This window comes from Balaenoptera borealis (assembly GCF_965194805.1).
Source record: "Balaenoptera borealis genome assembly, chromosome: 1".
Classification (NCBI taxonomy): domain Eukaryota; kingdom Metazoa; phylum Chordata; class Mammalia; order Artiodactyla; family Balaenopteridae; genus Balaenoptera; species Balaenoptera borealis.
Window position 1 is genome coordinate 189,618,559 of NC_138860.1, and position 19,253 is coordinate 189,637,811.

Consider the following 19,253-nt stretch of genomic DNA (forward strand, 5'->3'; position numbering starts at 1 on the left):
TGAAATGCTGTACCTATTAAACAATAATCCATTCCCCACCCCAGTCCCCCACAGCCCCTATGGACCTCTAGCCTACTTTCGGTCCCTATGAATTTGCCTAGTTTAGGCACCTCATATAAGTGGAATCATGCAATATTTGTTCTTCTGTGTCAGGCTTTTTTCACTAAGCATAAAGGTTTTAAGGTCTGTTCATGTTGTAACATATGTCAAAAGTAACTCCTTCTTATGGCTGAAAGTTATTCCATTATGTCACATTTTCTTTATCCTTTTAACTGTTGATGGACACTTGGATTGTTTTCATTTTCTGCCTGTTGTGATCTTGAACAAAGTAGTTGTGGCATGCAGGCTGTGGAGCGCGCGGGCTTAGTTGCCCCGCGGCATGTGGGCTCTTAGTTCTCCAACCAGGGATCGAACCCGTGTCCCCTGCATTGGAAGGCGGATTCTTAACCACTGGACCACCAGGGAAGTCCCAATTTTTGTTATTTTAATTATGACCTTTCTTGTGGATGTGAAGTGATATCTCTTTCTGGTCTTGATTTGCATTTCCCTAATGACTAACGGGTGTTGAGCATCTTTTCATGTGCTTATCGGCCATTTGTACATCTGCTTTGGAGAAATGTCTAGTTTAGTCCTTTGCCCATCTTTTTAATTAATTAATTAATTAGTTTATTTTTGGCTGCGTTGGGTCCTCGTTGCTGCGCGTGGGCTTTCTCTAGTTGCAGCGAGGGGTGGCTGCTCTTTGTTGCAGTGCATGGGCGTCTCATTGCAGTGGCTTCTCTTGTTGCGGAGCACGGGCTCTAGGTGCACGGACTTCAGTAGTTGTGGCACGGGGGCTCAGTAGCTGTGGCACACGGGCTTAGTTGCTCCGTGGCATGTGGGATCTTCCCGGACCAGGGCTCAAACCCGTGTCCCCTGCATTGGCAGGCGGATTCTTAACCACTGCACCACCAGGGAAGTCCCCCTTTGCCCATTTTTGAATTGGGTTCTTTGTTTTTGTTGAATTTAGGAGTTCTTTATATATTCTTGATGTTAATTCCTTACTTCTAGGAATTTTGTCAGATTTTGCTCTAACACTTAGGTCTTTGATCCATTTTGAGTTAATTTTTGTGTATGATACAAGGGAAGGGTCCAACTTTGTTCTTTTGCACGTGGATGTCCAGTTTTCCAATATCCATTTGTTGTCCTTCCCCCACTGAGTGATCTTGGCACCCATGTTGAAAATCATTCTGGACTCTATTCTATTCCTTTGGTTTATGTCTGCCCTTAGGCCAGCACCACACTTTTAATTACTGTACCTTTGTAGTAGGTTAAAAGTTGGGAAATGTGAGTCCTCCAACTTTATTCTTTTTCAAGATTGTTTGGCCTTTTGGGACCCTTTGCAATTCCATATGAATTTGAGAATAGGCTTTTCCATTTCTGGGGAAAAGGCTATTAGAATTTTGATAGGGATTGTGTTCAGTCTAATTTTTTAGGTCTTCTTTAATTTCTTTTCTTTTCTTTTCTTTTCTTTTTTTAATATTTATTTTGGCTGCACCAGGTCTTAGGTCTTAGTTGCGGCACACGGGATCTTCCTTGTGGCATGGGGTATCTTTAGTTGCGGCATGCAGACTCTTAGTTGCGGCATGCAGGATCTAGTTCCCCTACCAGGGATTGAACCCGGAACCCCTGCATTGGGAGCACAGAGTCTTACTCACTGGACCACCAGGGAAGTCCCTTTTTTTTTATATATATAAATTTATTTATTTATTCATTTTATTTAATTTTTTTTTTTTTTTGGCTGCATTGAGTCTTTGCTTGCACGCCGTTTTTCTGTAGTTGCTGAGAGCGGGGGCTACTCTTTGTTGTGGTGCGTGGGCTTCTCATTGCGGTGGCTTCTCGTTGCAGAGCACAGGCTCTAGGCGTGTGGGCTTCAGTAGTTGTGGCACACAAGCTTCAGTAGTTGGGGCTCGCGGGCTTTATAGCACAGGCTCAGTAGTTGTGGCGCACGGGCTTAGTTGCTTCGCGGCATGTGGGATCTTCCTGGACCAGGGCTGGAACCCGTGTCCCCTGCATTGGCAGGCGGATTCTTAACCACTGCGCCACCAGGGAAGCCCGGGAAGTCCCTTTTTAATTTCTTTTTTTAATTTATTAATTAATTTTTTAATTTATGGCTGCGTTGGGTCTTCATTGCCACCCGCGGGCTTTCTTTAGTTGTGGCGAGCGGGGGCTACTCTTCATTGCAGTGCGCAGGCTTCTCATTGTGGTGGCTTCTCTTGTTGTGGAGCACAGACTCTAGGTGCGCGGGCTCAGTAGTTGTGGCACGTGGGCTCAGTAGTTGTGGCTCGTGGGCTCTAGAGCGCAGGCTCAGCAGCTGCGGTGCACGGGCCTAGCTGCTCCACGGCATGTGGGATCCTCTCGGACCAGGGCTCGAACCCGTGTCCCCTGCATGGGCAGGCGGATTCTTAACCACTGCGTCACCAGGGAAACTCCCTTTCTAATTTCTTTAAGCGGTATTTTACCTCCTTGGTTAGATTTATTCCTAAGGATTTAATTCTTTTAGTTATTGTAACTGGAATTGCTATTCTAATTTCCTTTTCATATTGCTAACTGCTGGTGTATAGAAACATAACTGACTTTTGTGTTTTGATCTTGTGCCCTGCAACTTTGCTGAATTCCTTTATTACCTCTAGTAGCATTCTTGTGAATTCTTTGGGATTTTCTATATATAAGATCACGTCATCTGTGACTAGAGATAGTTTTATCTCTACATTTCCAAGTTGGATGCCTTTTATTTCTTTTTCTTGTCTGATAACTCTGGCTAGAACCTTTAATACAATGTTGAATAGAAAGTAAACATCGTTTTCTTGTTCCTGATCTTGGAGGTAAAGCATCCAGTCTTTTACCATTAAGTAAAATGTTGGCTGTGGCTTTTGCAGTTTACCTTTGTCAGGTTGAAGAAGTTGTCTTCTATTCCTAGTCTGTGGAATGTTTTTTATCATGGAAGGATGTTGGATTTTGTCAAATGCTTTTTCTGTTTCTGTTCAGATAATTGTGTGACTTTTGTTAAGTTGATTTTTAAAGGAAGCAGACGGTATCACATTAGGTTGCTAGATATATTAGCGATTTAACACGCTTTTAGTCAGTAAGAATTTTTAAACACATTTACTTTATTTTAACAGCTTTCTCAAAAATACGTGTTTCGGGTGGGATAGGGAAGGTGGGAGGGAGACGCAAGAGGGAGGAGGTATGGGGATATCTGTATATGTATAGCTGATTTACTTTGTTATAAAGCAGAAACTAACACACCATTATAAAACAATTATGCTCCAATAAAGATGTTAAAAAATAATAATAATAATTGTTTAGGGGAGTCCCCTAGTGGCCTGGTGGTTAGGATTCCGGGCTTTCACTGCCATGGCCTGGGTTCAGTCCCTGGTCTGGGAACTGAGATTCCGCAAGCCACACGGCGCAGCCAAAAAAAAAAAAAATTGTTTAGACTTAGCTCTTTAGCTGGTTTCATTGTTCCTCTTTTACATTTTCTCTACTTCATTTAATTTTTTTTCCTTTTTTATCCCTTAGTATTTCAGTGGGTATTTCTAAAAACAAGGACACTGCTGTGTAATCATAATACAACCACCAAAATCAGGATAGTAACATTGCTACAGTGTGGTTACTCGATTTTGTCCACTGTTCCAATCATCTGTGTAGGCCCAGTGTGTACTTACAAATCTTTAGTCCCCTTTAGTCTGGAACAGTTCCTCCAGCTTTTCTTATCTTTTATGACCTTGACAATTCGAAGGGTACGTTTGTAGGCTCCCCCGTGGTTCGATTTAGAAGTGACGCTGTTCTCCGCGTGTCATATCAACATGCTGTCAGTTTGTCCTGTTGCCAGACATGTTAGCTTTGATCAATTGGTTAAGATAGTGTTTGCCAGGGTTTTCCACTCTAACTAGGTGTGCTCTTTTTATCTTCTTCTGGGTGTCATTTCTTCTAGATCCCCTCCGTGGACAGAGTTAGGGAATATGCATATGCTTAAACCCACGCGTGCCATGTATGTACGTATATAATATGTGTGTGTGTGCATATATATGCACACACACACATATTTCTATGTCTTTCTGTATCTTTCTGTTTATTAAGAGCCATGAGTTTACACTGATCATTCTTTTTTTTTTTTTTTGGCCACACCACGTGGCTTGCGGGGTCTTAGTTCCCCCACCAGGGATCGAACCTGGGCCCCCTGCAGTGGAAGCGTGGAGTCCTAACCACTGGACCGCCAGGGAGTTCCCTGCACTGATCATTCCGATTCTAATCTAGCACCCAGGGTTCATTCTAGTTAGCCTTCCCCCTTCCATGTTTATAAGTTCCTTCTCTGATGGTAAGAACCCTGGCTGCCGTTATTCTCAGTATATTTACATATTTGCTCATTCCCCTTGTATTTGCTCAGTCCCTTGACTATGCAGGCCACCTTCTCTGTTGTGGGCTGTCCCGAATCCCCTGGCCCCGACCTGGAGGGGAGCCTCGCCAGCTCTTTCCCAGGCGGCCTCGCCCCAACCGCATTGACCAAGGCCCTTGCCCCGCCAACTGTGTTGCGACGTCGTCCTGGCCACCTGTCTGCTGTGGGCACTGGCCCCATCCAGAGGGGATGGACGGACTGCTATTGTGATTAGGGAGTATCAGCTCTGGAGCTGGACCACCTGAGTTCAAGTCCAGCTGATTTCTACTAGCTGTGTGACCTTGGTCAAGTTAATCTCTTTCTCAATTTCCTTGTCTGTAAAAATGGGGAAAGTAATACTACCTGTCTCACAGGGTGTTTATGAAAACTAGAGACTGTGTGTGTAGCATATGTAGGACATAGTAAGTACTGTAGTCCAACAGGTGACTGCTGCTGTTATTAATCGTTGTTCCCTTAGTGTGTAAGCCCTGTAGGGATGTTTGTTCAGTTCACAGAAATGTCCTGAGTATCTAGGACAATGTCCAGCATTCAGTAGGTGTTCAGTAAATGTTTGTTGAATGAGTGGCTGTATTAGGACTTAGTTGGGGTAACTGTGTATGTAATCGTGAGCGTGTCTTTGTATGAAGTTGAAAGCTTAGACTTCCGAAAGTAGGAGCACAGCTATTCCTAGTGGTAGGACGGGCTCGGATTTCCTGAGGAGCTTTGTCAGTGACGATGGCTGGACCAAAACCCTCGCCACCTCTTAGGTTCTCCCGGATTGATGACTCTCATCTTTATCTTCTTAGGACCACCTTTCACCCACCAGAGGACACCCCAGAAAATGGTCTATTATGGGAAGCCTTCTTGTAAAAACAACTTTGAAAATTATATTGAGATAATAAAGTATGTGTTCAGCTCCTACAAGAGAGAGTCCCCGCTTATCGTCAACACGATGGGCTGGGTGGCAGGTAAGCCCACGGAGGCGCATGGGTTGGGCAGGAGGGTCGGGCAGTGGGGATAAGTGCGTGGCTTCCAGACATTAGTGCCGAAGCCCGGTTTTTGGGCAATTCCTTGTCTCAGAAGCAGTCCAGCTTCTTGCAGGAGTGCATCGCCTCTCTGTGCACTAACTGTGCTCCCGTGGTCTCCTTCCTTGTAGACCAGGGTCTCCTGCTTCTTATTGACCTGATTCGACTGCTGTCGCCCAGCCACGTCGTTCAGTTCAGCTCCGACCGGGGTAGGTACATGCCAGACCTCAGCCCAAGCTACGTGGACGACATGGACGGCTTGTACACAAAGAGCACGTCCAAAGTCAGAAACAGAGGATTCCACCTGGCAGAATTTGCAGACAATTTGGAATTTGCTGACGAAGAAAAGGAGAATCCAGTTCTGTTTACTGGATACAAACTGATGTCAGTTAAGTCGGAGTTTGTGTCTGGAAAAACTCCAAGAAATAGGTAAGCAAAGCATCATGGCTGGAGAAGTTAGTTTTCTTCAGTCTTACAAGGCCTTCTGTCCTCAATTCCTTCAAAGGAATAGTCCTCTAAAATTTTTCAGATCTCTGTCACAGCTATCTACTTATGAAGGAGAGTCAGTTATTTTCTGAATGGTTACTTTCCCAGTGGAAACATCCAGAATTGGCCTCCAGGTCTGCTTGCCAGGGGCTTTGACTTGAAGGATTTCCAGGGGGTTTATGGAAGGGCAGGGTCTGCAGATGCTAAGGTTGGAACGTGGGCTGTGTGCATAGAATCTGTGTGATGTCTCTAGTGGGAGGTGGGTCTGTAAGGTTAAATCTCTGTTTACCTCGTTGTGATTTACTTTTCAGAGAATCACATAACAAAGTCCTTCGCGAGTTGGCAGTGCTGAGTTACCTTGGCCAGTTGCAGCCCCCAGTGCCAAAGCCACTGTGTCCCTTACATGGTCTGACACCCTATCAGGTGATCTGAACTCTTGGAATTGTCTTTATTTGGGTTACTTAAACACGCCTACGGCTTCCTGTGTGCCAGGAGCACTTTGACCACTTTATAGCGCCTCACTCATTTAGTCCTCAGGGCAGCCCTATGGTGTAGATTTGGTGACGGTCCCCGTTTTACAGATGGGAGCTGAGTGATCCAGCGTGAGTGGCACAGCTGGCCGCAGACCCAGGCAGCCCAGCTCCAGAGCCGAGCTCTTCACTGCTGTGCTGGGCCCGACTCTGGTTCCATCCTGGCTAAGAATGTTCTACTAATACCAGGGGTGGCGCTGGGATTACACCCCGGCAGCCCATCTCCGCCCTTGCACTGACTGGCTGTGTGCAGCTTGGGCTCTCACCTGGGAGTAGCGGTGCCAGACCTCGCAGAACGCTTGTGCAGATTTCACGAGCGCTCACAGCAGGGCCTGGCACCCGGAGAACACTCTTAAACCATTTCCGATATCGTCACAAGTAGATTCTGGCACTAGAGTATGTGCATCTTGGATTCCAACCTCTGAAGAATTCATTTGAGAAGAAACCACCATAACATTAGGATTCCAAATGATGACAGAATAAAACAGCAACAGGTAGCATTTCTAAGTGCTCACCCTGTGCTGTGCTCTCTTCTAAGCCTGGGTTAACTCCTTTACTCAGCGAGGCGCTGTTATTATCCCCACTTTACAGATGGCAGAACTGAGGCAAGGGGCACTGAGTCAGCTTGCCCAAAGGGCCATAGTAAAAGTCTGGGCCGGGACCGGCGCCCAGGCGGCCTGACTCTAGAGCCCAGGGTACTCAGCTCTGCTGTGTGGCCCGTGCAGTGCTGAGCACCCCCTGTGCCACGCGCTCTGCCGAGCACGTTACCTGGGGTGGCAGCCTGCCCGGGAGGTGCTGTTACAGACCCCGCTTACAGCGTAGAAAACCGGGCACAGCCAGGTGGACACACTGGCCTGAGGTCGCACAGGCAGGGGCCGCGACCCGGGGGGCAAGGATGCGTTTCCCGAGCCTGATGGAGAGATTGGCTCCAGGCTTCCAAGTCATCTCCACTGAAGAACCTAAGGCAGTTGGTTTAATGGAGTTTTGGCTGATTTACTGCAATTTACTCACTTGGCGATGCTCTATAACTGAACGTGAAACTTACCTGCCAGTAATTTAAACTGCCTTTTGTTACAAATTCACATTTGTTTTCTTAACAATTTTTTAAACATTTTATTTATTTTTGGCTGTGTTGCGTCTTCGTTGCTGCGCAGGCTTTTCTCTACTTGCGGTGAGCAGGGGCTACTCTTCATTGCCGTGCGTGGGCTTCTCGTTGTGGTGGCTTCTTTTGTTGCAGAGCACAGGCTCTAGGTGCACGGGCTTCGGTAGTTGTGGCACGCGGGCTCAGTAGTTGTGGCTCGCGGGCTGTAGAGCGCAGGCTCAGTAGTTGTGGAGCACAAGCTTAGTTGCTCCGCGGCATGTGGGATCTTCCCGGACCAGGGCTCGAGCCCGTGTCCCCTGCATTGGCAGGAGGATTCTTAACCACTGTGCCACCAGGGAAGTCCCCCTCACATTTGTTTTTGAAGCCTAAATAATATGTATAACAAAATGCTTTTCTGGGGACTTCCCTGGTGGTGCAGTCATTAAGAATCCGCCTGCCAATGCAGGGGACACGTGCTCGAGCCCTGGTCCGGGAAGATCCCACATGCCGCGGAGCAGCTAAGCCCGTGCTCCACAACTACTGAGCCCGCGCGCCACAACTACTGAAGCCCGAGTGCCTAGAGCCCGTGCACCACAACGAAGAGTAGCCCCCGCTCCCTGCAACTAGAGAGACCCCGTGTGCAGCAACAAAGACCCAACGCAGCCAAAAAATAAATTAAAAAAAAAAAACTTTTTCTACTTTAAAAGTTTGAAATTACCCAGAAAGTTACATGTTAAAGGTAGTTATTTACCTCTTGCTCCGGGAATGCAATCGATTTTTCTTATTGCGATAGTTAAATTAGGGAGTGAATGGAGGCTTTTTCTCACTGAATGGATTTTTACTCTCTCCCATCAGGAGGCCTCTCAGTGATGGGTTTTCATAGTCTCCCTCCCTCAGCTTCAGCTCATGTAGGATGTCTCCAAACTTGCATCTCATGTGTCTCTGTAGACAAAGTTCCAGGCGTTCAGTTTAGATTTCTAGCAGGTATTGCTGGTATACAGGAGCTTTGTGTAAGTTTCCTAGGTTCTCTGTGTTAGAACGGTGAAGCACTAAACAAATGCTGGTTGGTGTTTCCATTCTGTTTAGATATTTCTTGGTAGGTGGTTTGGCAGATAGAACTTCAGATAGCTGGCGAGTCAACTTGTAAAAATTAAAAGTAGTCTTTCAAGTAGAATTCACGGGGGGATGCGCGTGTATCTTTCAGGTCCCTTTCAACGCCGTCGCACTCCGGATTATCCACGCTGATGTCGCTCCTACCCACATATTGTACGCTGTGAATGCCAGCTGGGTTGGGCTTTGCAAGATCCTGGATGATGTCAGAGGACATGCACATGGGCCCATCCTGCTTGCCCAGACACCCATCTGTGATTGTTTGGGGTTTGGTGAGTCTGAGAGGGACACCTGTCTGTAAACCTACTGAAATTGACCCACTTCTTCAACTGTAGATGGCTGGCCTTGTCCTTGTCGCTGTCACTTGGCTGGAGTGGCCAGAGAGCTTCTCTGTCTTCTGTATAGCGGGCCTTGCGGGCTGGAGGGCAGGAAGGAAGCGGTTCTTTCTCTGCTTCTCCTGCCAACTCCTCCAGGATTCCTAAGGGCCTGGTCACGGCCTCCTTCTCATCTGACATGTTTTCCGTGGGCCCTCCCACCCACTGCTGGGGCTCTAAGTCCATCTTAGGCTGACGTCCGTGGGGTCTCTCCAGCACAACAGTGCATCGGAGCTCCAAGCCCACGTGACCACTGCACTTTTCCGCTTGGATGTCTCACTGGCACCTAAGACTTGGGTCCCAAACTGAGTCCTGATAGGTCCATCTACCCCTTCCCTGATGTTCTCCCCAGATCTCCTCCTCCTAGCCCGCACCATCCCCAGTTCCCAGGCCATGAACGGTCCTTTGAAGATTTATTCTGGCGTTTGGGTCCGGCCCCTGGGTCCTCCTTGGCACCCCCTTGCTTTCATTCTCCACATCCAGCCCACTCGCAGGCCTGGTAGTTCCGTTTTCAGAATGTCAGACTCCTCTACCGCATCTCTTCTCACCATGCCCGTCTCATTTCTTGCCCCGGACTAGTGGAAAAGCTGTGTAACTCGACTCCCCACAGTCAGGGGTGATCTGAGCACATACGAGATCACACTGCATCCCGGTGCGTCCCTTCGCACAGGTCCAGCCTGTGGACCCAGCCTCGCGGTGCCTGGCAGGCTTGAGTCCCTGCCTCCTTCACCAAACCTGCCTCACGTGATCGTCCCCCGGCTCACTAACATCAGTAACTGTCAGTGTATACTTCTGGAAGGGGGCTGGGCCTACACACCTCAAGATTAGCAAAACCCTTAGTTAGTATGTGTTCTTGATTTATACAACACTGAACTTCTCAAAAGCATTTCCACAGGACTCGTATGCTTTAGTACAGACCATAACGAAGGGATTGGTGATGGGGAGAGACTGGGTCATCTTTGCATTCCCCGCTGGTGGGTTTCTCCCTGGCCCAGGTGCACCTTAGTTAAGACAGTGTAGGACTTCGGGTTTCTCACAGCTGAACAAGGAGAAGGGTACAAAGAGTCTTCAGATATGCAAATATGCCGCTTTGTATTTTCAAAGCAAAACACAGTTGACATTGAAACTCTTATTTTAAAAGCCATTCTAGAATTCTGAGTGGTGGGGAAGTTTGATATCTTCCAGATAGGATGGTTTTTTTTTTAAATTAATTAATTAATTAATTAATTAATTTTTGGCTGGGTTGGATCTTTGTTGCTGCCCACGGGCTTTCTCTAGTTGCGGCAAGCGGGGGCTACTCTTCGTTGCGGTGCACGGGCTTCTCATTGCAGTGGCTTCTCTTGTTGCGGAGCACGGGCTCTAGGTGCGCGGGCTTCAGTAGTTGTGGCTCATGGGCTCAGTAGTTGTGGCTCGCAGGCTCTAGAGCGCAGGCTCAGTAGTTGTGGCACACGGGCTTAGTTGCTTCGCGGCATGTGGGATCTTCCCGGACCAGGGCTTGAACCCGTGTCCCCTGCATTGGTAGGCGGATTCTTAACCACTGTGCCACCAGGGAAGCCCCCAGATAGGATGATTTTTGTGTGTTTTGTGTGCTTTCAAGGAATTTGTAGAGGGATCGACATGGAGAAGAGGCTTTACCACATCCTCACTCCTGTGCCCCCGGAAGAGCTAAGAAACGTGAACTGTCTGCTGGTTGGAACCATTTCCATTCCACAGTGTGTTCTCAAGAGCCAGGTGAGTACGGCCCCCGGGGGCAGCCCTGGAGCTCGCTGGCCGTGTCCACAGTAGAGAGTGGGGGCCTGAAGTCGGGGCAAGAGTCACGGGAGCAGGTTATCGTTTGGGAAGCTTACACTCCGTGGTGGTATGTCAGCGTGGCCTAAAGGTCTGGGGCCCAGAGTCGCCATCACGCACAGCCAGGAGCCCCGTGGTGGAGCCGTCATTGCAGACGTGCGTGTGGGAGAAAAGAGCAGAGGTGGCGTCCCCATGATGAGCCCTCCCTGAAGACAGTCTTCAGGGGTCCCCATGGGAAGGCCATGGAGGGTCACGTTGGCCAAGGGCATCCGTGTGGTCCCAAACCAAACGGTAGGACCTGCAGGCAGCTGGGGAGGCACCAGTGTCCCCCTCCCCACCTGCTCGTTCTACCGGTTTGAGAGAGAAGCCTCCACCCCCATTCTCATGCTGTTTGATGGGTTTGTGGGGTTGAATTGTAAGTGGGCCCTTCCGGGGGAGGGGAGCCGAGTGTCTTAGGAGTGAGAGGACCTTCCTCAGACTCTCACTTTTAACACTGTCTTCTGTCTTGGCTGGATTTGAAGTATTTTCTCTGTGTTTCCATTTCAGCGTGGGCTCGAAGGGACGATACCTTACATCACAACAGATTATAATTTTAAACTTCCTGGAGCATCAGAGAAAATTGGAGCAAGAGAAATTGAGGAAACACGTAAAGAGAAAGTACACCCCAAACCTAAATTCTATCGAAAAACAAACTGATCCTGATGTTCTTAATAAGGGAAGGACCTTTTCTACCGAGAGCTTGACTCTGTCTCCAGGCTGGCACCAGCGGACTGATGGGGTTCTGTGGCCACAAACGGAACGGCGCGCTTACGTAGCAAACAGTGCAGTGTTTGCTGCATAACTCGTGGATATGTTTAGAGTACATTTAAGTCTGTTCTTAAGTCGACATGACCTAGAGGTTTGCCCTAGTCTTCTGTTTTATTTTCTAAGGGAGTAAAGCAGCAGGGAAAAGTTTGTGCGCCATTGAAACAGAAAGAACATGGTAGATTCCTCATAAAGTTTTTCCAGGACCTGGTTGTTGGCATCTGGATAAAAATAGAGTAACAGGAGCCACAGAAACGTCCCAAGGAGGAAAGCAGGCTGGCCAGCAGGATGGAGAGCATAACGGAATATGGTGGCGCCCTGTGGTCCTTGCCCCGGAGCGGGGGCCATTCCCATCCCTGCTCATTGGATGCTCTCCAGCCCCTTCCACGCATGTGGGCCAAGGGTTAAGCCTCTGTTTGGTCTGTTAAAGTTAATCAGGGTTTCAGAGATAAAAGTCTGACTCCAGAGCCCTTCTTCCTTTTTAAAATCTGATGGTGAAAAATTTTATGCTGAAAAAATGCTCTCAAATCCAGGAAGCTTATCTTGGGGCCTCTTTAAAACCAGATTTGTCCTAATTGACTTCGCATCTGAGATTAAAAACACACAGGGGGCTTCCCTGGTGGCGCAGTGGTTGAGAATCTGCCAATGCAGGGGACACGGGTTCGAGCCCTGGTCTGGGAGGATCCCACATGCCGCGGAGCAACTGGGCCCGTGAGCCACAACTACTGAGCCTGTGCAACTGGAGCCTGTGCTCTGCAACAAGAGAGGCCGCGACAGTGAGAGGCCCGCGCACTGCGATGGAGAGTGGCCCCCGCTTGCCGCAACTGGAGAAAGCCCTCGCACAGAAACGAAGACCCAACGCAGCCAAAAATAAATAAATAAATAAATAAAAACAAAACAAAAAACACACAGTGGGCAGAGCCGGACACTAGGCTGTTTGGAAGAAGGACCGGGGGAGCGGCTCACACTCTTGGGCTCGGTGGCTGGACCTGAACTCTGTGTCGGTGATGGTGCTGTTCTCCCAGGGGGCTTTGGGGCCAATGATGGAACTCCATCTTCTCCCCGGTGGTCAGGATTCTTTAACCTCCCAGGTTGGAAGTGGTTTTGGTAAACAATCAGGGCAGCCAGGTCAGGTCACCATTTCTGCGTTTAGGACGCTGAGGCAGCCTTTCAAACTGGTGTTGTGAATTGCAGCTTCCTAGCAGAATGTGTTGAAGGACAGCTATTAGGATGTGTAGGTTTTAACGTTTACGTTCATTTAAACCGTTGTCATTGTCTTAAGTACTCACGTGGCTTCTCATCTCATAGAGCCCTTGTCACCGTCCAGGATCAGGTGTGATAACCCTAGAGACCATTTAATGTCTAGCTTCTTTTTTTTTTTCTTTTTTTGCGGTGGGAACCATTTAATCTGCATACGGAGACTTGTATTTACTGTGATTCTTTCTACCAGAGGAACAAAGGGCGCCCTGCAGGAAGGGCTTCTTTTTTTTTTGAATTTTATTTATTTTTTTATACAGCAGGTTCTCATTAATTAGTTAACCATTTTATACATATTACTGTATACATGTCAATCCCAATCTCCCAATTCATCCCACCCGCCCTACCCTAATGTCTAGCTTCTTAGTTGCTTCTTATTTATATCTAAATTTAACTTGTACATGGTTTTCTTTCTTGGCCTTGCAAAGACTATTAACAGACAATCCACCATCAACTTTTTGCCTCCTTCCCAAGTTCCTGTACCTTTACAATAATACTGTAGGTCTTTAGCAGCAAGTGGTGGCCTGTCATTTGCGTTTTCATTAAATCCAGGCTCGCCTTTAGCCTGTTTCCTGCTGGCCTTTAAGGCTGCGGGCTTCAGTCTCCGGCAGTAAAGAAAACAAACGTTGCCGCTAGAGGGAGCTGTCAGCCATTGGTCAGCTGGCCATACGGAGGCTGGAGATGGGCCGAGGAGCCCGCCTAGGCCTTTGTCAGCATCCAGAGATGCTGGAGGCAGGGTGCTGTGGTCAGCTCCAGGTGTGCCAGTCAGACTGGAGCGGTGCCTCCACCTGGTGTGTTTGACTGTCAGTGGCGATGGTTTGGGCTTTCTGTCATTTCCACTGTCTGTGATGGCTCAGGATGGGTAGTGAGAGTTCTGCGTTGGAGATACTCTTAACAAAAACTCAGTCATTTCTGTGTGTGATTTTTAAAGCAGTACATGCTTATTTTAAGATAATTAAAGGAATATATGACTTAGAACAAGAACCCTTAGTCACTGATTTTGTGGTTCCTGAAAATCAGCTCTTTAGATCTGTTTCCAGGACAGGTAGACATGAAAATGAAAAGATTCTCCAATTCTAGGGTTGATTTTATTTTGTGAAGAAAGGTAGTTCTGTTTCCGTGTCTCCCCCGATAGACCTTGGGGGCAGACACCACTGTATCCTCTGAAACCCCAGATTAGAACTGAGGACTTAGGAAAGGGGAGACGGGTCGGGGAGCTGGCTCTTGAGGTGCCTTGGTTTTTGAAAAATCAAACCCTGGAAGTAGCTGGCCAGAGAGGACATGGGGGTGGTGGGGCCCCGGCTGAAGCAAGAGAGCCCGCTGCCGCTCCTGGGGTCCCTGTGACGGGCGGGTCCTCACCCTTCCGGGCACTCAGGTTTCTGCCCGACAGACGGCGAGAGGACCAAGGGACGTGGGACGGTGATTTTTAAAGCATCTGGTAGTTGTTTCCCTTAGATTTGGTTGAGGCCATGTAATGGTTAAGGCAGCAGGCTTTGATGTTGGAGCTCTGAGTTCACCTTCTGGCTGGGCCACTGGCTAGCAGTGTAGCTTTGAGGGGTATTTAACCTGAGCCTGTGTCCTCTTAAGATGGGCGGATCGCGCTTCCCTCAGGGCCCCTGCGTGAGGAGGGCGAGAGGCGTGTCTACGGCAGGCGTAGCAGTAGCTCTTAGCTTGTGGCCTGTCTCTGAGGGTTGTAAATCCAGAAGGCAGGACCAAGATTGTATTCCTCACAGTCACACCGGGACGACGCAGAAACTGTCGGCATTGGAAACCATCTTACTCGGCGGCCCCCGGGCAGGTTTACCTCAACACCGTTCTTCCTGCTGCGGGTCCTGCTCAGGGCTCCGGAGAGGAAGGTCCCAGGGCTTCCACCGATCACCCGTTCCTGGGAGTTTTTCATAAACCCCACTAACTGCTTTTAAAATTGTGTGACCAGCTCACCCATGTAGGAAATGACCCTGAAGTCCACCACCACGTAATCACTGTTGATGCTGTGATGCTGTCTCGTCCAGTATTTTTCTAAAATGCACACGTGTGTTTGTTTTATAAAACTGGTGTCCAACTGTGTGTATGGTTTCTATCCAGCTCTTTTCACTTAATATGTGAACTTCTGTATCATTAAATATTTTTGAGAATGTGAATTTAATTGTGTAATTTTGTTACGTATATAGATAGACCATTTTATTCTCGGAAATTATTTAAATGTTTAGGAGAAATTATGGGGAAAACATCGAAAGGGGGTAGTGAAATCTGGGTGTCATAGTGGGGAAGACAGGAAACCCCAGTAAGTACCCGCACCTTTTCTCTGTTTCAGTATTGGGCGGGACAAACTCCAGTGGGAGTTCATCTTCCTTTTTCCTTTTGGGCCCATGTATGTAAGTTAAATCGTTTCTGGACTATCTTTGAGAGTATATTAACAGGGAAAAGAATTTTGCTCCCAGAAGAGTTCAAATAGAAAGAAAGCTAGCCAGCAAGCCGGGGGTCTGTGTCTGTAACCGCCTCTCCGAGAGCGAGAGCTCAGCCCCTCGGCCCTCGCTCCCAGGGTGGGGCCTGGCAGAGGCAACGAGACTTGGCTGACAGGCCGAGCCTGAACAGTGGCTAAAATAAATATGGGGGCCATCTGTGCAGTAGGGGGAAGAGCCACGTGAGGTAGGGCCTCCAGAAAGCCTTGGCTGAGTTAAAGTTATTTCCAGGGCTTTGCCAGGAAAAGAATGGGGCAGAGGGTGGGCCGCGGGGTGAGGGAGCAGTCTGAAAGGAGCCGCACTTGGAGCTGAGGGACAGCAGGTCCAATCTGGAGATCCCGGGAGCTGAGTAAGCAGTCTTGGGAATCGGCAAACAGCCGAGCCGGGCAGACAATGTGTTGGGCTGGGAAGCCAGGGGTTGCCATGGCGACTGGCCCCGATGCTGCTGTGCTGCTCAGTGGACTGTGGCTTGGGTTTTTCTAATGCTTTGGACCCGGGCTCGTCTCCGGGCTGTGAATGTCAGCCGGGCAGGAAGAAGCCACCAAACTTGCAGGCCTTCCTCCTGACAGAGGAGTCCAGCCGGGGGCTGCTGCTGGCTGTTGGCATTGCAGAGACGAGGGTCTTCGTGGCGCTGCTTTCTGGGAAAGGAGGGAAGGCACCCTCCGAGGCAGCCAGCGGTGTGAGAAGTGCGTGCCAGGGAGCATATGGGTACTTGGGGATGGAAAATCCAAGGGGAGGAAACCACCAGCAAGGAAACAGTGCAAACCGCGGCCACAGAGTCCATACGTTAAAATATACAGCGCCCAGGGGGCCTGTGTCGGAGAAGAGAATTGGCAGGGCTGAGAGCTCGGTGGTTTTCTGTGCAGACGATTCAGCTGGAGAAATTAAGGTTGGGGCTGAGTCTGGGAGAAGCCGTCCAGTGTTGGGACCGCAGCTGGGCAGAGAGGGACAGGGGCTGTGGGTCGAGCCCGTGGCTCAAGGGCCAGGCAAGGTGCCGCCACCCCAGAGGTCAAACATGAATTCAGTCCTGACAAAATACGGGTCTCCACCTCGCGGCTGGCTCAGCCTTCGTCCAGGAAGCCGTGAGTATGTTTTCTTCCTCTTCGGTCCAGAAAGGAGGGCGGACGACAGAGCGAGAAGAGGAGATTTTGTGGGTCTTGGAGGGGCTGCCTGCTGAATTCCCCTGGGCCCTTTAAGAACCCCTCCTGCAGGCTGGCCACATTTTCTCCTCCACGGTGATTTAATGAATTTGAGAGCACGGAAGGCAGGGGTCGCCCAGTGAGCGTTAGGCATCAGGTCTGACCTAGGCGCAGATAGTGTCCTGTCTTCTGAGAAGGCAGAGGAAGGAGGCTTTCGGTTTCAGCCTTCCAAGCCCTGAAAGACGAAAGAGCAGGGTCCCATGTGAAGAGCTATTCCGCTGGCAGCTGCCGCGGAGGGGCCGGTGGCGGGGTCGGGGGCGGGGGGAAGCTGTTCCCTAGCTTCGTCTCCTGGGAGGTGGAAGGTCGGGGGGGAAGGGGGCCCCCAGACCTTGAAACCTTCCATTTTGTGCATTAAAGTTGTGTCCCCATTGCCAGGATGGTCAGGGATAGGTTCCCAACCGTGCCTTTGTACCTCTCTCAAGAAGGGCTGTGAAATTCCTCCTAAACCGTCAATATTTGTAAGTTCACTTTTGATTCGTGCCATGACGCGTTTTGGCAGAGGGGATCAGGAATGGCGTTCATGGAATCAAACAGCCTTCCAGCGCCCCAGAATCAGAGCCCTGGCCTGGAAAACACCCCATTCCTGGCCAAAGAGGAACGGCCTGAGGGTGTGTTAGCCACTGACCCCTCTGCGCTCCCATAAGAGCCCTCATTCCGACCTTCATCTGTCTCCCCCTCCTCCCCAACCCCACGGTTGGCCCAAGACAGATTTAGGAAGCAGACAGTGAGTCACACAGAACTCCTAGCACCCACCCAGGCCTCACTGCAGGGTTGTCTCCTCCCCAGGAAGGGTCTGCGCTGCCGATGTACCCCTCCTCTGGCTCACACCCCCAAGTGAAGCTTAGCTACCGTGCTGGGGTCTCTGCCTTGAGTGGCCAGAGAGCAAGACGAACGTGTGCCATTCACCGTAGCGGGCCTGTCACCCTAATGCACGAACCCCAGTGACCGATGTCCAGTTAACTCAAGGTCCATCACTGCTCACTCGCCTGGGGGAGATTGTTTCCAGGCTTGGGTGAAATATGGGCTCTAGGCCTTTTCGGGGGGGGTCCCCAAAATCATGGCTGCCACGTGGACATCAGAGAATGGCCATCTGTGCTGCTTCAGCCTGATTGTGTCATTTAAAAAAAATTTTTTTTGGCCACACCATGCGGCTTGTGGGATCTTAGTTCCCTGACCAGGGATCGAACCCTGGCCCATGACAGTGGAAGTGCGGAGTCCTAACCACTGGACAACCAGGGAATTCTCTGATTGTGTCTTTAATCCCTTTATTATTTTTTTTCTTTCTTTCTTCCGTTCTTTTATTTTTTTCTTTGACAGTAAAAGGACAACTAGTGGGAATTCCCTGGCGGTCCAGTGGCTAAGACTCTGCACTTTCACTGCTGAGGGACCAGGTTCAATCCCTGGTCAGGGATCTAAGATTCCACAAGCCTCACTGTGCAGCCAAAAAAGAAAAAAAAAAGGACAACTAGTTTTGCTTTTGCTGTATTTCCAAGTTTTTTGTTTTTTAAATTTATTTACTTATTTATTTATTTTTGGCTGCATTGGGTCTCTGTTGCTGCGCGCGGGCTTTCTCTAGTTGCGGTGAGCGGGGTCCACTCTTCATTGCGGTGCGCGGGCCTCTCATTGCGGTGGCCTCTCCTATTGCGGAGCACGGGCTCCAGGCACACGGGCCTCACCAGCTGTGGCATGCGGGCTCAGTAGTTGTGGCTCACAGGCTCCAGAGCACAGGCTCAGCAGTTGTGGAGCACAGCCTGTGGCAGTTGTGGCACACAGTTGCTCCATGACATGAGGGATCTTCCCGGACCAGGGCTCGAACCCGTGTCCCCTGCACTGGCAGGCGGATTCCCAACCACTGGGCCACCAGGTAAGCCCTCCAAGTTTTAAAGTTTAATAAGCTTCAATGTGTCATAGTTCCTCATGTAATCAATGGCCGAATAGTTACTGAACACATTAATCACTGGGCATTGTGCCAGGGGCTGGGGAGATGGTCGTGAGCAAGATACACGCCCATCCTTCTAGAATCTCACTAATGAGTGACACGGACATGCAAGCAGGAAATTGAAAAGTAGTTTGATGTGTGTTAAATAGAGCAATTGCGGGTTAATGGGTTCACACGTAAGATTCCTCTTACAACACCACCAATCTTGGGAATTTTCTGAAGTGACATCACCTAAAGGATAAACTGGAGTCAGCTGGGTAAAGAGTAGGGGTAGAAAGGTCATTTCAGGAAGAGAGAAAAACAGGAGCTAGAAACGGCATTTTGTGCAGCCTGCCTGGGACAGTCAGTGGGATGACTGAGGGGTGGGAGAGCGTCGTAGGAGCTGCTGGAGGGGAGAGCTCTAAAGAGACGGTGCAGAGGTCAATCCGTAGAGAGGACGGTCGAGCATCTTGCGGACTTCAGATTTCATCCTTGGGGCGATGAGCATTTAAGCAGTTTTAGCAGGGTAGGTAGCATTTTCTGACTTGCATTTTAAGAAAATCCTTTTCGATAACGGTTTGAAGAGTGGGTTTGGGGGATTTTGAGATGGAGAACAGGGCAAATAAAGAGCCGAAAAATCAGGAGGCTTTTACAACAATGCAGGTGAAAGGTGATTGTTTAAGCCCTTTAAATTAGCATATAAATTTATATACATATATACATATGCACACACATGTATGCCTGTGTTTACTTTGTTCTGCTTATACAAATAATACATTTTCATTCTCAAACAGTACACAAATAA

At 49.1% G+C, this 19,253-nt stretch overlaps 2 protein-coding genes across 5 annotated transcripts in view; both read left to right on the forward strand.

Annotated features, from left to right (window-relative positions):
• The window catches only part of NOL9 (nucleolar protein 9), a 23,053-nt gene extending 8,043 nt beyond the window's left edge, over positions 1-15,010 (forward strand). Inside the window, exons 7-12 of the mRNA XM_082390655.1 lie at positions 5,221-5,382; positions 5,571-5,868; positions 6,237-6,348; positions 8,741-8,918; positions 10,618-10,751; positions 11,355-15,010. Coding sequence (XP_082246781.1) covers positions 5,221-5,382; positions 5,571-5,868; positions 6,237-6,348; positions 8,741-8,918; positions 10,618-10,751; positions 11,355-11,504 — 1,034 coding nt within the window. The 3' untranslated portion in view covers positions 11,505-15,010. The remainder of the gene's footprint in view (positions 1-5,220; positions 5,383-5,570; positions 5,869-6,236; positions 6,349-8,740; positions 8,919-10,617; positions 10,752-11,354) is intronic.
• Positions 15,011-15,808: 798 nt separating this feature from the next.
• PLEKHG5 (pleckstrin homology and RhoGEF domain containing G5) overlaps positions 15,809-19,253 on the forward strand; it is a 51,658-nt gene continuing 48,213 nt past the window's right edge. For 2 of the 4 annotated variants that reach the window (XM_082390361.1, XM_082390362.1), the window contains exon 1: positions 15,809-16,413. In XM_082390361.1, the coding sequence (XP_082246487.1) occupies positions 16,050-16,413 (364 nt within the window). In that variant the 5' untranslated portion in view covers positions 15,809-16,049. The remainder of the gene's footprint in view (positions 16,414-19,253) is intronic. The other 2 variants (XM_082390359.1, XM_082390363.1) reach the window with 2 other exon arrangements.